Raw genomic sequence first — 13,264 nt, forward strand, 5'->3', positions numbered from 1 at the left:
CCGCTCTAATTACCATAGATTCATGCATTGCATGAATCTATGGTCGCAGCTGACATTGGCTCTAATAGGCGCCCAAATATGTGAATAGCGGGGGCAACGCTATGCCTTCACAATTCGCTTTGCTAACACTGACCCGCCTCTCAGTCAATCAGGTGCACCGGGTCTGTGTTACCCATCACCTGATTGGCTGAAAGGACAGGCCTATTAGGCGTCCAATCATAGGAGAGGAGGAGCAGGCGGGAGAAGAGAAGACATCAAGGAAGAAATGGAGGACATCGCTCTCCGCCGTCACCCGCTGCCCACCCGAGACAATGTAAGGGCGGGGCAGATGGCGGGGGAGGGGGGGCACAGTGGCAGCATTTAATGGGCATAATGGCAAAATTTGTGGCACAGTGAGGTTGCAATTGATGGGGGTTTTTTTCAGAATTTTTCAGTTTGTTTGCACCCCCCCAAAAAAATTTGAGCACCAGCCGCCACTGCATGTTTTGGTGAGGCGCACTGTGTGCATCGTTATTGACCCCACCCCTCCTGCTGGTCCACCTTGGGGGGCGCTGTTTAGCATCTTCGCCTTGGGCACCGGATGACCTTGTCCCGGCACTGGTAGCAGGAGCCAATTGCTGTCAATCAAATACTGTGAGGAGGAAGCAGGGGGCAGTGCCAAGCCACGCTGCATGCATCTATGGAACACGGCACCGTAGACACACACAGCTCGGGGTGTAATCATGCACTGTGTACCCTCATAGCAATTGGCTTGCTAGGGGGGCACAAGGAAAAAAAGAAACCAAGATCACCAGTGAGGGACCCCAGAAGAAGAGGTTCAGGGCTGCTCAGTGTGAAACCATTTTCTGACAAAAAGGAACTGAGCACTTCCACACACGGGACTGTGTCTAGATAACTTATGTTCTTCTACTCTCACAACAGCTGATCAGGAGTTTGATAGTAATACCCCATCCACGCCTGCTTCTACTGAATTACATTGATGGTGGCATCAGGGTGGGGTTTAGGAACAGGAAGAGCTGTTCCAAATAGACAATGCATTCAGTGAAGTAGTGGGCTTGGACTAAAGATCAGCGGCAAATTACTCAGTGTAAGCGCGATATCATTCACAGCTGACTTGTTTTATACTATTCGAAGGATAAGATTGCCTGAGTCTAGGTCAACTGTAAGCATCAAATAATCAGGTTTCTTATTATAAACAAGTATATTTGAAGAAATACTGAAAAACACAATAGTTAGATTACATTTTTATTCAATAAACCATATACAAAATCTAAAATACATTATGTACATGTGCTAACAAATATCTGAGGATCCACACTGAATTCATCTGGAAGATTTCAAACTGGGCATATACAGGTTTTGTGAATTGCTTAGTACCTCTACATTGGAAAATACATTTTAGTGACTGTCTGCTGGGGTGTGAATTACTGAACTTTTCAAGTCAACAACAAATGATATCTTGCCTGACATATATTAATGTTTATGAATTAATACAAATCATTGATATGTTTTGCCATCTTTTCATGTTCGTCCTTCTATAAGCTGGTATACACCATATTTAAGAGGCTGGTAAATACATCTGTAACAGATCAGTAATCATGGCTCCTAGAACTCAGTGAGACCTCCAAGGTACTTCCATACTTTGTAAGCAATTTGAAGAAATTGTGGCTGTTGTAAACAGGTTTTTGTAGTATATGATAAAATTCAACATGAACATATAACGAAAAATCATATTTACTCTACAGTATATTTCATTTTCAGAACATCTGATAAAAAAAAAAAAGTTTATATTGCACAGTTTAGTCCATAATGGGTCAAAATGTCATTAATATTCATACTCATGTTATAAAACATGTAAAGACCTGAGGAAACGTCACACTCTGAACCTGCAGAGCATAGGACTGTGATATAGCACATTGCGTTTCTCCATCTGCATCTTCCATCCTCTTTGCAAGTAGAAGAAATAAATAAAATTGAACCCGTCAATCACTGTGGCGGCAATTCCTTCTGAAAAAACAAAAACAAAACAAATGTTTAACTAGTTAACCACTTAAGGACCGGACCAATATGCTGCTACATGACCCAAGGGGTTTTTACAATTCTGCACTGCGTCGCTTTAACAGACAATTGCGCGGTCGTGCGACGTGGCTCCCAAACAAAATTGACGTCCTTTTTTTCCCCACAAATAGAGCTTTCTTTTGGTGGCATTTGATCACCTCTGCGGTTTTAATTTTTTGCGCTATAAACAAAAATAGAGCGACAATTTTGAAAAAAATGCAATATTTTTTACTTTTTGCTATAATAAATATCCCCCAAAAACATATATAACATTGTTTTTCTCAGTTTAGGCCGATACGTATTCTTCTACCTATTTTTGTTAAAAAAAAAATCGCAATAAGCGTTTATCGATTGGTTTGCGCAAAATTCATAGCGTTTACAAAATAGGGGATAGTTTTATTGCATTTTTATTAATTATTTTTTTTTTACTACTAATGGCGGCGATCGGCGATTTTTTTCGTGAGTGCGACATTATGGCAGACACTTCGGACAATTTTGACACATTTTTGGGACCATTGTCATTTTCACAGCAAAAAATGCATTTAAATTGCATTGTTTATTGTGAAAATGACAGTTGCAGTTTGGGAGTTAACCACAGGGGGCGCTGTAGGATTTAGTGTTCACCTAGTGCATGTTTACAACTGTAGGGGGGTGTGGCTGTAGGACTGACGTCATCGATCGAGTCTCCCTATAAAAGGGATGACTCGATCGATGCAGCGCCATAGTGAAGCACGGGGAAGCCGTGTTTACATACGGCTCTCCCCGTTCTTCAGCTCCGGGGAGCGATCGCGACGGAGCGGCTCTAAACAAATGGCCGCGCCGTCGTCCCGGATCGCTCCACGAGGGAATCCGACCACCGCATGTAGCGGGGGGGGGGGTCCCGATCGGACCCCCGACCCACGTCTAGGCAGGGACGTACAGGTACGCCCATATGCCTGTACGTGCCATTCTGCCGACATATATCTACATGCGGCGGTCGGGAAGCGGTTAAAGAAAGAAAGAAAGAAAAGAACTTCATGCAGTGGCTTATGGCCACAATCAATTTACAATTATAACTGAATTTCAAATATATGCCCCTTTTTTTCCACATGTTGCAGCCAAAAACATAAATGGATTTTATTAGGATTTTATGTGATAGACCACCACAGAGTGGGATATAATTGTGAAGTAGAAGGAAAACGATAAATGGTTTTCAATTTTTTTTTACAAATATCGGAAAAGTTTGGCGTGCATATGTATTCAGCCCCCTTTACTCTGATACTAAAATCTATTGGAAACAATGGTCTTCAGAAGTCACCTAATTAGTAAATAGAGTCCACCTGTGTGTAATTTAATTTTAGTATAAAACAGCTGTTCTGTGAAGCCCTCAGAGGTTTGTTAGAGAACCTTAGTGAACAAACAGCATCATAAAGGCCACGAAACACATCAGACAGGTCAGGGAAAAAGTTGTTGAGAAGTTTAAAGCAGGGTTAGGTTATTAAAAAAAATATATCCCAAGCTTTGAACTTCTCACGGAGCACTGTTAAATCCATCATCCGAAAATTGAAAGAGTATGGCACAACTGCAAAAACCTACCAAGACGAGGCCGTCCACCTAAAATGACAGGCTGGGCAAGGAGAGCATTAATCAGAGAAGCATAGTAACTCTGGAGGAGCTGCAAAGATCCACAGCTCAGGTGGAAGAATCTGTCCATAGGACAACTATTAGTTGTGCACTCAACAAATCTGGCCTTTATGGAAGAGTGGCAAGAAAAAAGCCATTGTTGAAAGAAAGCTAGAAAAAGTCCTGTTTGCAGTTTGCGAGAAGCCATGTGGGGGACACAGCAAGCATGTGGAAGAAGAAGCTCTGATCAGATAAGACCAAAATTTTACTTTTTGGCCCAAGAGCAAAAACACTATTGCCCGGATTCACAAAGCACTTACGCCGACGTATCTCGAGATACGCCGCGTAAGTGTAACTATGCGCCGTCGTATCTGTGCGCCATGCCCACAATCCGAGATACGCCTAAACATAGGCTTCCTACGACCGACGTAACTTGCCTACGCCGTCGTATCGTAGGCGCATATTTACGCTGGGCGCATTTGCCGCTCCCATAGATTTTCTATGCACATATGCAAATGAGAGAGAGATACGCCGATTCACAAACGTAGTTGCGCCCGGCGCATATTATACGCGGTTTGCGTAAGTCGTACGTCCGGCGTAAAGTTATTCCCCATATAGGAGGCGCAACTCATGCTAAGGTATGGACCAGGGAACACAGCCGTTGTATTTTACATCGTTTACGTAGTACGTGAATAGGGCTGGGTGTAGGTTACGTTCACGTCGTAGGCAGTGATCCGTCGTATCTTAGGGAGTAGTTCCGACGGGATTCTGAGCATGCGCACATGGATACGTCAACGGGATGAGGCTCGGCCCATCATTTGCATGGTGTCACGCCTCATTAGCATGACTCACGCCCACTTCCACCTACGACGGCTTACGCCGAGGGAATCCAGCGCAGTTTGGGAGGCAAGTGCTTTGAGAATTCGGTGATTGCCTCTCTGCGCGACGTCGGCATAGCATATATTAGATACGCTACGCCGGCATAAATATGCGCCAATGTATGTGAATCCGGGCCTATGTGTGGCAGAAAACGAACACTGCACATCACAGTGGACACACCATCCCCACCGTGAAACATGGTGGTGACACCATCATGCTGTAGGCATGCTTTTCTTCAGCGGGGACAGGAAACCTGGTCGGAGTTGATGGGAAAGTGGATTTAGACCCCATACACATTATTAGATTTTCTGCAGATTTTTGTCAAACCTTAAGAGTTTCAATTTGTATGCAACCAGGCAGGCCCTTGCACTACATTGGTTTGGTAAATCTGAAGACAAAAATCTGCAGAAAATCTAATAGTGTGTATGGGGCTTTAGAGTCTGCAAAAGACTTGTGACTGGGGCAGAGATTCGCCTTCTAGCAGGACTATGACCCTAAACATACAGCCAGAGCTACAATGGAATGGTTTAGACCAAATCATATTCATGTGTTGGAATGGCCCAGTCAAAGTCCAGACCTAAATCCAATTGAGAATCTGTGGCAAGACTTGACAAATGCTGTTCACAGACGTTCTCCATCAAATCTGACAGAGCTTGAACTATTGTGCAAAGAAGAATGGGCAAAAATGTCACTCTCTAGATGTGCAAAGCTGGTAGAGACATCCCCAAAAAGACTTGCAGCTGTAATTTCAGTGAAAGATGGTTCTATAAAGTATTTAGGGGGGCTGAATACAAATGCACGCCACACTTTTCACATATTTATTTGTAAATAATTTTGAAAACCGTTTATCTTTTTCCTTCCACTTCACAATTTTGTGCCACTTTGTGTTGGTCTATCACTAAAATTCGAATAAAATACATTTATGTTTTTGGTTATAACAAAATGTGGAAAATTAAGGGGTATGAATACATTTTTCAAGGCACTTTATGTATTAAAGCTGAACTTAACAGCTAACTAAATTGAAAAACATTTACTGAAACTGTCTTACATGCCAATTTGTATTTCTGCCCATTTATTTCTGAGATTCACACAGCTCCACCAATAATACAGCATAGTCATGTGGGTGTCCAGGCTTTCCCCTGCTGATGTTCAGAAGCACATCTAGGTCACCGCCCTGCCCACAGTCAGTTACTGGACAAAGATCATGCAGAAATAGACTGATTAGGTCCTCTTGACACTTTACCTTTTTCAGCATGGTCATGCTGCGGAGTGATGGGGCCCCTTACACAGCTTCAGACATGGGCCCCCTGGAGCAGAGAGCCGCCTGAAATTGAGAAGCGGGGGGGGGGGGGGGCTGCCGCGAATTGAGAAGTGGGTGGTGCCCTTTACAAAAAAAGAAGAAATAAAGGGGGGTAGCCATCCAGGGCCCTGGGGACCTCTGGGCCCTTTAATAAAAATAAATAAAAAAACATATAAAAAATATATGTGTTTATTTTTTTTAAAAGGGGGTTGCCATCTGGGGCCCTGGGGACCTCTGGGCCCTTTAATAAAAAAAAATACATAAACAAAAAAATAAACATTTATAAAAAAAAAAAAAAAAGGGGGGTTTGCCACATGGGGCCCTGGGGACCTCTGAGCCCTTTAATAAATTGATATTATATTATATATATATATTAAAAATAAATAAAATAATATAAAAAAAGGGGGTTGCCATTCGGGCCCTCTGGGCCTTTTAATAATAATAAAAAAATCTATCTATCTGTCTATATATATATATATATATATATATATATATATATAGACAGATAGATAGATTTTTATATATATATATATATATATATATATATATATGAAATAAAACAATATTAAAAAAAAATATATATATTTTTTTCTATATAAAAAAAGGGGGGTTGTCATCCGGGGCCCTGGGGATCTCCGGGCCCCAGAGGACCTCTGGACCCCTAAAAAAAAAAATTGTCCCTTTAATAAAAAAATTTATAAAAAAATTTAAAAAAATATATATATTTTTTTTATAAAAAAAAGGGGGGTTTGCCACCTGGGGCCCTCCGGGCCCCTGGGGATCTCTGAACCGCGGAAAAAAAAATTGCCCCTTTAATAAAAAATCAAATAAAAATATATTAAAAAAATATATTTTTTTTTTTATAAAAAGAAAAAAAAAAAGGGGGTGTTTCCATCTGGGGCCCTGGGGATCTCCGGACCCCTAAAAAGGGGGTTGCCACCCAGGCCCCTGGGGACCTCCGGGCCCCTTACAGGTGTACTGCCTGTACCCCCCTGATGGCGGCCCTGGGGGCATTGCCCCTCCCGTTACCCGCTCATAATGACCAGCCAAAATGTTGTTTTTCCATAACATAGAAGATGCCTGACACGATGAAGCTGTAAAGTTGTGTGCTCATTTTCTTTTCTACATTTTAATAAAATAAGCCCTTTTGTTTAACTTTGTGTTAGTAAAGCACAATGACAAATTATATCAAAAACGCTTTTATACATCACAGATGCCAAATTAGCTTAAAATAAATTACCTTCATTATGCTGGTAATCCATGATAAAAATGGTGCAACCTTAGTGTATACCCCGGGTTTTCCTGCTCGTGCACACCCATCTCCCCAGCTTACGATGCCATTTTGTTGCCAGAGGGAGTTGGGGCCCAATGACACCAATGGGCCACCACTGTCACCCTGAAAAAAAAAAGGATAACATTTACCAAAACTTCTCAATCTTTTTCTTAAGGTGAGTTTTTAAAAATGGGGCAAAGCCATAGTGTTGTAGAAGGCATTAGGCTCAATCTACGAAGAGTTATTTTCCTCTTTAAACTAGTTGTACTACGGCCGGTTGGCACAGCTGCGCGAATTGCCGTCATTGCTAATATTAAAATCTCTGGCACTTTTACAGATTGGAGCCCTTGTTTTTTTTTACATTGATTGAATGTTTAGAATTTCAGTGTTGGACGATTGCTAATAAAAAAAAAATGATGTATGTAATATATATATATATATATATATATATATATATATATATATATATATATATATATATATATATATATATATATATACACACACACACACACACACACACACACACATACATACACATATACAGTGGAACCCCAAATTGTGAGTAACGCGGTTAACGAGGGTTTCGCAATACGAGCAATGTAATTGCTAAAATCCTAACTTTGTTTGCGAGTGTTGTCTCGCAAAACGAGCAGGATTCAGGCCAAAGTGTGTTCAATACAGTACCTGAGGTTGGGGGGCGCTAGAGCTGAATGGCGCCGATTGCAAAAAGCCGGAAAGGCCCAAGGACAGTTCAGCTGACCTTGTGAGCTAAGCCGTTTCCGAGGCTCTCTGTCGCCCCCCCACCTCTGGCCGCATGCGGTATTGCATGCCATTGAAGTCAATGCAGAACAATTATTTTCATTTCCATTGACATCAGTGGGGAAACTTGCTTTGATATACGAGTACTTTGGATTACAAACATTCTCCTGGAACGGATAATGCTCGTAATCCAAGGTTCCACTGTATACACATACATACTTACACGCACACACACACACATTTTATATATATATATATAAATATAAAAATTACACACACACACACACATATATATATATTACACACAAAAATAAAAAAGTGTTCATCAGTTAAGAGAAAGATGTTTTTTTTTAAAGTACAAAACAACAGTAGAAACATTACATATGTATTCCATCTTCATATTCTCTGTACAAGAATAAAGTACATGGTGACCCATATTAAGTAAAAAAAAAAATGCAGCTTCAGTATTTTATTTACAGCAGGTGTTTTAGAAAGTGTACAGTACTCCTGTTTATTTAGTACTAAAAAAAGATTGTAATGCCCTGTACACACGATCGGTCAATCCGATGAAAACGGTCTGATGGATTTTTCCATCAGTTATCCGATGAAGCTGACTGATGATCAGTCATGCCTACACACCATCGTTTAAAAAATTGATCGTGTCAGAACGCGGTCACGTAAACCACGTACGACGGCACTATAAAGGGGAAGTTCAAATCCAATGGCGCCACCCTTGGGGCTGCTTTAGCTAATTTTGTGTTAGCAAAAGACGATTTGCGCTTTTCTGTCTGTTACAGCGTGATGAATGTGCTATATCCATAACGAACGCTAGTTTTACCAGAACGAGCGCTCCCGTCCCCTAATTTAGTCTGAGCATGCGTGGATTTTTAACCAATGGACGTGCCTACAGACGATCGTTTTTTTTCTATCGGTTAGGTATCCATCAGATAATTTTAAAACAAGTTCCATTTTTTTTAACCGATAGATAAATAACCGATGGGGCCCACACACGATCGGTTTGGTCTGCTGAAAACGGTCCATCAGACCGTCCTCATCAGACAAACCGATCGTGTGTACGGGGCATAAGGGTTATTAACCACTTTAGCCCCGGAAGAATTGGCTGCCCAATGACCAGGCCATTATTTGCGCGGTCATGCGACGCTGCACCCCAACGAAAATGACGTCCTTTTTTCCTACAAATAGAGCTTTCTTTTGGTGGTATTTGATCACCTCTGCAATTTAAATTTTTTCCGCTATAAACAAAAAAAGAGCGATAAATAATAAATATCCCCCAAAAATATACAGTATATATATATATATATATTTTTTATTAGGGCTGTGGAAATGAAAGATTAATTCCTCGATGAATTGTACATTGTTTTTGATCGATCAAAATTCTTTTGATCGGTACTAGTGGTGCAACGAATCGTAAATGATCCGTGATCTGAACGGCTTACCATATGCGGATCGGCACACCACGTGATCCGCGGAGCTCCGCTGCTGCCATAGGAAAGGCTGTGGCTTCGGCCTAGCTCCAGGAGCGGGGGCCATCTTGGTCCACCCGGCAGCGGCCTAGGTGAGCCTAGAGCGACACGCTGACGTCATCACACGGCCTCTAATGCTCGTGTTCGGCCGGCTTTTCTGGCAAGACTAAGCAAGCACTAATCTTCCTATATAGTGAGGGAGATGTGGACCATATTACAGTGGGGAGATGTCTGTGGATATTACAGTGGGGGAGATGTCTGTGGATATTACAGTGGGGGAGAGGTCTGTGGATATTACAGTGGGGACTATATATAGTGGTGATCCGAAAAATGTATGCGTGTTATAATTTATTTATCAAAATTAGTTGATTAATCCATTTAAAAAAAAATCGATCGAACACGAAAATTTTAATCAGTAACAGATATATATATATATATATATATATACACACACACACACACACGCATACATATACGCATATATACACACACACACACGCTGATTATTTATTATGCCAATTGATAATGGTGTCATTTTCTATATACACAAAAAAGCAGAGAGCACAATCAATTTTTTTAGCAGGATACCTGGCAGGTGTCTTTTCCTCCTCCAGTTTGACCAGCACAAATCATGGTGGGTAAGATTTGGCCAAAGTACTCTCGGTTACATAATTCGTTGGAGATCAAGAAAATAGTTACTCCCTGCAGTGTAGAGGCCAAGGTACCTGTAATCAGATACAAAGTGTTAATAATGTAAGTACAGAAGGAACCAAGTCATGTCTATGAAGCATTACAAATTAAAAGGGAAACCAAAAATGTTAGGAAATGCAAGGTAACTTCCATTTAGATGGATTATCCTAATAATGGTGGACAGTATCATTAGTCACATCTATTAAATAACCAATTATCACTAGTAAACTGACAGCCACAACATACCGTAATTGACCCATTTATTTTTGGGACTTAAACTATATGTTTTTGCATGTAACACAATCTGTGAATGGGGCGAGGGTGATGAATGACAAGCATCTCTTCCTCATTCACAGATTGTTACACGCAATGTAATCAATGCATGGGCTTTTCTCAATGGATTAAGGAAGGGTCGGATCTTCTTTGGATCTTTTTCGCTGCAGCTCATGAAGGACTGAGAGCTATTATCTCCCATAGTGCTACAAGTTAAGCAGCAAAAAAAAAAAAAAAAGGAACTGTCATAGCAGCAAAGGATCCACCCGACACCCGTGGGAAATACTTCATTATATGTAAGGGATGTGACTGTGGCTATTGTTTGACTAAACTTCTTAAGCTCTCAATGTATTGCACCTATGACACTGAGCTTGTTGAATATTCTAGATGACATCAAATTATCCTGTGGTCAGGCTATGGACATTAAAAGTATTCACATATTCTTAACAGGCTGGGAATGAGCTTTACAATAAGCCCTCATTGACCTTTAGCTGTGGAGCAGTTGATCTTCAAAACTGAAGATCGGCATGCACTAATGTTATCTAACAAGAGGACATTCACTGAAGTAAAACAACCAATTCAAAACTGGCTCCATCCCCCTCCTTCTCCCACAGCACTTCCTGTTTTCTTAAAATACAAAAAATGTAGCGCTAGAAATAAATGATATGAAAAAACGAATTATCTATCAAACACCAATGTGACAGTGTGAACAAATGTAAATCCATATGGTTCTCATATGCCCAACAGATGAATAACCGGTGGATGATGATACGAAGACACTGATTGTCTATGTCCAACACCAATTAGACTATGTATAAAGGTATAAGTCCATATGGATAAACGAAAACTGGATAAATGAAAAAAACAATTCCGACAACGGTGAAAGAAACCACGGTGATTCTTAGTAGACTAAATATGTAGTGATAACACCCACCACCAGAAGGGGAGGCTTACCAGATATAATAGACCCGAGTGAGCATGCTCTGAATTCGTCATCTCCCAAGTGTTGACACCTCCTTCATCTGTTATCAAAGTGAAGACTTCACGGTTTCCTGTTGATCGCAAATTTTGGTGTTTGCCGGTACATCTTCCCATCTACATTTTTATAGCCTTATTGACCCTTTGAGCGTACGCTCACTCGGGTCCATTATATCTGGTAAGCCTCCCCTTCTGGTGGTGGGTGTTATCACTACATATCTAGTCTACTAAGAATCACCGTGGTTTCTTTCACCGTTGTCAGAATTGTTTTTTTCATTTATCCAGTTTTCGTTTATCCATATGGACTTATACCTTTATACATAGTCTAATTGGTGTTGGACATAGACAATCAGTGTCTTCGTATCATCATCCACCGGTTATTCATCTGCTTATTAGAACCATATGGACTTACATTTGTTCACACTGTCACATTGGTGTTTGAAATAGATAATTAGTTTGTTCATATCATTTATTTTTAGCGCTACATTTTTTGTATTTTGTTTTTTTGCTTTCCTTCACTCACTGGATTGTATGTAGCTGCTCATCACTACGATAGCGCAGATTTATTTAGTTTTTTTACTTCCTGTTTTCTTGCCTAGACGAGAATGTAGTTGTGGCCCTTGTACCCAATTATGGCACATGCGTGCTGCTGGAATCCATATTGGCCCTCAATCACAGCATTTCCATTAATGATGGGGAAGCCACCTAGATGTGCCGAGAGTCTCTCCTGGATCCCGGAGGCTGGGGAGAGCCCTTCAACATATCTGCACATGCACCAGAGTTTTAAATATGGTGGTGCGACCACCGGTAAAGGGGACTGAAGTTCCTCTTTAAACTTCTTCCTCACCTGTCTTCCACACAGAACAAGTACTCTGGGAGGGAAGCAGGGTGAATTGTACTGCTGAAAGAAAGACTTAAACAATTTCTGTGCTTCTGCTGTGAAATTCAAGGATCGTTATAGCCTCAGATTGCACAAGCTAGTGTAATACAAAAGCTGTAGTACTGTGCCTAAAGGAAGCCGTTGCGACAAGAAATAGAGAAATCTCAGCTACTTTCATGAAACCTGAAATACAAGAAACAAACTGTTAAAGTATTCAGAATAAACAAACTTACTGCCTCCTTCCACGGTGTGACCCCAGCCTGTAACTGTTGAAGGGGTACCTTCTTTCAAGTTGTCATCAAATCCCGGAAGACAAACAGGCTGCACAGTAGCTGAGATAGGAAGAAGAAAACAAAAGTGAGATAAATATAAAAATAACTGCAGAAAGCAACCATTAAAAGAGAAAAAAAAAAAAAAACATTTATACTCACCTAGGTGGATGCAGCATAGATCCAATACTATATATGACTTCCGCCTGCTCTGCATCGATAACGAAGCAATCATACACCACTGATCGATCAGTTTTCCCCTCCGCTCTGAGCAGAGAGCTGGGACTGTCAATGACCGGCTTTCTGCTCTGCCCCCCCCAGAGCTCACTGAAGCACTGGCAATGGAGGGGGCGAGTCATTGTAAAATGACGTCGGCGGGAACCCTTCCTCCTTCAGAGTGGACGTCATATGACCTCCTTGCATTCCCGCCGGCGGCGTGCGCATGCCCCCGCCGCATTGCTCGGGACCCGGTGCACGTGCCCGGCGGCCGCGATGTCCGCCGGGCACCCGCGATTGCCCGCAATCACGGCAGAACCATGGATCTGTGTGTGTAAACACACAGATCCCCATGTCCTGTCAGCGGTGAGGAGACCGATGTGTGTTCCCAGTACAGAGGAACACACATCGATCTCCTCCCCTTGTGAGTCCCCTACAGTTAGAACACACTTTAGGGAACATATTTAACCCCTTTAGCGCCCCCTAGTGTTAACCCCTTCCCTGCCAGTCACATTTACACAGTAATCAGTGTAGTTTTATAGCACTAATCGCTGTGTAAATGTGAATGGTCCCAAAAATGTGTCAAAAGTTTCCGATATG

General features: G+C 41.5%; 1 protein-coding gene across 2 annotated transcripts in view; it reads right to left on the reverse strand.

Moving 5' to 3' along the window:
• Positions 1–1,232: 1,232 nt before the first annotated feature.
• Positions 1,233–13,264, reverse strand: part of TMPRSS4 (transmembrane serine protease 4) — an 80,538-nt gene continuing 68,506 nt past the window's right edge. For both annotated transcript variants that reach the window (XM_040325458.1, XM_040325457.1), the window contains exons 10-13: positions 12,413–12,511; positions 9,947–10,083; positions 7,080–7,235; positions 1,233–2,007 (exon numbers count right to left, since the gene is read on the reverse strand). In XM_040325458.1, the coding sequence (XP_040181392.1) occupies positions 1,987–2,007; positions 7,080–7,235; positions 9,947–10,083; positions 12,413–12,511 (413 nt within the window). In that variant the 3' untranslated portion in view covers positions 1,233–1,986. The remainder of the gene's footprint in view (positions 2,008–7,079; positions 7,236–9,946; positions 10,084–12,412; positions 12,512–13,264) is intronic.

This window comes from Rana temporaria, chromosome 10 (genome assembly GCF_905171775.1).
Source record: "Rana temporaria chromosome 10, aRanTem1.1, whole genome shotgun sequence".
Classification (NCBI taxonomy): Eukaryota; Metazoa; Chordata; class Amphibia; order Anura; family Ranidae; genus Rana; species Rana temporaria.